General features: G+C 45.1%; 1 protein-coding gene across 2 annotated transcripts; it reads left to right on the forward strand.

Moving 5' to 3' along the window:
* The first annotated feature begins 1,755 nt into the window (after positions 1–1,755).
* LOC100824070 lies at positions 1,756–3,793 on the forward strand. 2 transcript variants are annotated; one of them, XM_024458249.1, is made up of 4 exons: positions 1,756–1,921; positions 2,005–2,053; positions 3,038–3,144; positions 3,231–3,793. In XM_024458249.1, the coding sequence occupies exons 1-4, from the start codon at positions 1,912–1,914 to the stop codon at positions 3,548–3,550; spliced, it is 486 nt and encodes a 161-aa protein (XP_024314017.1). In that variant the 5' UTR covers positions 1,756–1,911; the 3' UTR covers positions 3,551–3,793. The 2 variants fall into 2 exon arrangements, with proteins under 2 accessions (XP_024314017.1, XP_003567903.1); XM_003567855.4 differs by having other exon boundaries at positions 1,760–1,921; positions 2,010–2,053.
* Positions 3,794–4,187: the final 394 nt, after the last annotated feature.

Below are 4,187 nucleotides of genomic sequence, written 5' to 3' on the forward strand. Positions count from 1 at the left end.
GAACGCCAAAAACGCAAAGCGAGAGACGCATGAGATCGGCGAGATTCTAGGACCCCGCGCCATGCAAACCCGGCCCTGATCTCCATAGCCAGAAAAGGTGTGCATGTATATGCATGCGTGCGTGCATGGACGGTAAAAATTGGCAAAACGACTTGCTGATGAAACGAGTTTAATTTGGAGTTCCTCGCCGGGCTTCGACGACCTGGGAGCCGGTCGCATGGGTTTTAATCTGTCATGCTTTTGACTCCGTTCGATCTCCTTTGTGATTCGTGCGCCGGGGTCGCTATAGTGTCTCTTTGCAACTGGCCGTCTATTGCTTGTAGACACTCCCTACAAATGTACACAGCCTGTTAGCGCTTTAAATGGGCAAGCATCTGAATCCAACAAGTACTGCGCCCTGTGGGGTTGCCAAGGGAGTACTACTGCCACAAACAGGCAAATGCACTACTAGAGGTTAAGTGTTACAGGAAGGATAGACAAGCTAGCTATTAGTAGGCTGTACCAACACAAAAACCAAACTTTTTTCAATCTAGCACCTTGTGCCTTTTTCCACTACTAGAGGTTAAGGGTTACAGGAACGACAGAGTAAGTACTTGCAGGAGTAGCCATCAGCGGAGCTAATTTCTGCGAGATCATAAGCAATTTTTTTTGAAAAATGATTAATTAAGCAAATGCTCTAGGCAATCAGATAGGGAACCTAGCTAGCTAATTAATTTGGACGCTGAACACTATGGTAGTGTCAGCCCGGGCCTTTTCCTTTTTTCAGCTCAACCTTTTGTCCGGTAGCATCTTGCTTTCACTTTCTTTGGATTGGCCTACCTCCAACACTTTCCCGGCTTACAAGGACCATCTACTGATCTAGCATAGCTGTGTTCTCTTGTAATCCCAACTCAGTGCTGTCCCCATTCGTTTAAAGCACTCTTTTATTCACAGCAAAACATCCCCTGTACCTATTAGTACTAGTACTAGCATAATCTTGAGTTATTTTCTCTGTATATAAAAGAGTGATGTGATTGAGATTTCGAACAGGGACACGCATCGCACCCGACCAAACGGCGTCTACAAAGATTCTGTTGCAAATGGACCCTGCGTAAAGGAAAACCCAAATCGGTGCAATTCCGGCCGGCAGGGCCACATGGCACTTGCGTAAACCGTCTTTTGCTAATCTGGCAACGATGGGACGTGTCTTTGGTTCGGATCCAGACAGGTAACTGGTTTACTTTGCATGATCTGGTAAACACCAATAATGGAATGGCTGCATATCAGAAAAAAAAAACATATGTCCAGATGCAGAGCTAGGCAGCTAGCAGGAGTAAAAATACGTGCAACAAAGTCTTCATCCGTGTTTGGTTAATCCAAGACGCAACCTTTCTCTTTTCCTATCTGGAGCTAATCTAATGTACTTATACAAGTTTGGTTAGTTAATTTGCTGACCTTTCTTTTTGCGATTTTTACGGAACTTGCAGCACCTGCACAGAAGAACGATGGTCATGATGAAACTTGCTGCACAAGTGCAGGCATGAAATGGCCGGCCCGATATGCATTAAACAAAGTGAGGCCCGACACAGGCTCAAATGTAAAAGCCCATACAGGACCGAGGGCAGAGTCAATAGGCCCAGGAGAGAAATAACTTCTCATTTTTGGAGAACTCTCTTTCTTTTCTGGCGTGCCGCGTGCGCTGGACCAGTTTCGATCGATCACGTTCGCTCAAAAAAAAAAAAGTTCGATCGATCACAGGCATCGCACGGCTGCCGATCCCGCGCCCGGATCAGCCGGCCGATCGACGACTAGCGCGCGCCATTACCAATCGAGGGGAAAAGGGAAGCAACACGAACCCTAGAGTCGACATATCATGTCGCCGCTTCGAATCTTCGGCGCTCTCCTCATTAGGAAGATCTCTTCCCGCCGGATATGTGGCCAGGTCTCGCCGGATCCACAAGGCCTATCGACCAGATTATTCTCCCTCCCTCTCTCTCGGTGTGACTGACCGATCTCCCCTTCTAGTGCAGAGACACTTTGCTGGCGGTGTGAGGGGATTTTGCTTCTCTAGCAGGTACTTTCCAATTAAATTTTGCTCCTCTACCCCAAAATCCTTATACCAGCTACTTGCTTAATTGGATGTTTCGATATCTAAAATACTACTAGTAAATTCTAGTCGCCATCCATCCTTTTTTGGGTTCTGTGAGCTTTAAAAGGTAGAAGTCGATCTAAACCGAAGTCCATCTGGTTTCACACATTCTCTTGCAAAGGTCAGGATTTTTTTCCAATCCAATTTTGTCTGCCCTGCTGGACCTGATTGCGTCCTGAGCGGGAAACAATAGGTGAGCAGGCTTTAGGAAAATATTTCAACAGGCTCTTGTGGGGAAAAAGATTCGTTGCTGTTATTAATTGTGTTCTTTTACTGTCTTGTGCTTGACTCTATAACTGCTCAAAGTGCAATTTGGTTTGTATGCCACAATGTCTCACAAGTCACAAATATAATTCAGGATAATCAAACCTAAGTTTATGATGTACATGAGTGGTCTGCTTGCTAGAATATGACATTATTCGCAGCCAAGCTGCAAATTGTTCGCTAAGATAATTTTTCCGTCTTGTCTGTCATTAATATGGCTGGTTATAGGATTCAAATCCTGCCATAACATGTTTGCATTTCGTTTGCTTGTCAGTTTACATGTTCAAAGCAGTATTAGTGAAAGATTATTGAATTTCAAATCAAGCAAATGATTTGTGGAGCCTGAGGTCTTGCTTGTCGTATCACTTAACTGCTGGCATGGTAATGCGCTTTAGAAAACTAGCTCTCCGTTATAGTTATCAGTAGACCAATGTTTTACTCTTGCCCTGTGAAATGCTGCTTTGGTAGTCAACTGTCCAATAAGGCATGATATACCGGATTAGTAGGACAGATTACTTGTCAAGATGCCAGCAATGGCACTAGAAAAAGAGAAGGTGGGAGATATAAGTCTTGAAAAGAAATTAAGAAATATGCTAGTAGTTCAGCTGTTTCATCCAAATTTTCTCAGGTTTTAATCTTTTACAGGTTGCCCATGTATGAGAAGTCGCATGTCATTGTTGCAGCGGGTTTCTTATCTCTCACTCTCGGAGGAGGAATTTGGTATTTGAAAGAGGATGCACGGGAGCGAGTAGGTATGCATCCATTGAGTCCATCTTTGGATCTCCAATTTTTTAGTTGTTATCTAACCATGAATCCTGTCTCACTTGGGGTTCGCAAGCTCGCAAGAAGATGTTTGTTATGACTGAGGAGGAAGCCCAAAAGGAAGACGCCATGAAGAAGAGGTTTGAGGAGTGGATGATTGAGTTCAAACCTACTTACAAGGACAAGAAGGAGGCAGAGAGACGCTATGAGATATTCAAGCAAAATTCTCAGCGACACGATGAGTTTTTGGCGAGCATTGGTAAAGATTTCCCTGCCAGACTAAACTGCTTCGGTGACAGACACAAGGATGAGTTCGCCAGAGATGGTTATCAGACTCATCCCTGCAACAGTCTACGCCGGCATCTTCCAGGTGTCTTCTACAAGTGCCATGACTAGAAAGTTTTCCCAGCAGTAGTAGTCTGCATGTTCCAGCGCATGGACAAGATGCATTATCTAGGGCCTACACTATGGCATCCATGATGGTAATGATTAATCTAAGTTAATTAAATTCCCTCAATAGTGTTTATGCAAGTGTGCCATGGCAAGGACTGTGACGTCGTTGTATGATATACTAATCGTTATGGTCTCAGGTGTGTTAACTTGAAATCTTTAGAAATGTTGGGTGCACTTGTACATATATATGCGGTGTGTCTTTGGAGTTTCGATTGAAATGTAGATCCAATTCAAACCCCAAAAGCCTGGCGGAGGGCCAGGAAACATTCACGGAGGAGGTCGAGAGCATCTGGCCTGCGCTGGTCGAGGGCACACGGCCGCTGGACAGGGATTCTCCATCGAGGTGCAAGACTGAAGATGCGATCGAAGACGGAGCGTTCTGTAGTCTGTACCGACCAACAGCAACAGGTTTTCCAGATTCTAGGAAGGAGGAGCCGGGGGTATGTGCAAAATATGTTATAATTAAGTGGCCGGGTGCTACGAATCTGACGGCTGTCGTGGAAGGTTTTCACGTTTTCACCGGACGGCCGTTTTCACCGGATAATGGTTACCTCGCCTGGACAGAACCGCGTGAAAAATG

This window comes from Brachypodium distachyon, chromosome 2, assembly GCF_000005505.3.
Source record: "Brachypodium distachyon strain Bd21 chromosome 2, Brachypodium_distachyon_v3.0, whole genome shotgun sequence".
Classification (NCBI taxonomy): domain Eukaryota; kingdom Viridiplantae; phylum Streptophyta; class Magnoliopsida; order Poales; family Poaceae; genus Brachypodium; species Brachypodium distachyon.

Coding starts and splice junctions, on each gene's coding strand:
- LOC100824070 (XM_003567855.4), top strand. CDS start 1,853: ATGTCGCCGCTTCGAATCTTCGGCGCTCTCCTCATTAGGAAGATCTCT. Junction 1,922..2,009: donor CCCGCCGGATATGTGGCCAG/GTCTCGCCGGAT, acceptor CTTCTAGTGCAG/AGACACTTTGCTGGCGGTGT. Junction 3,145..3,230: donor GGATGCACGGGAGCGAGTAG/GTATGCATCCAT, acceptor GGGGTTCGCAAG/CTCGCAAGAAGATGTTTGTT.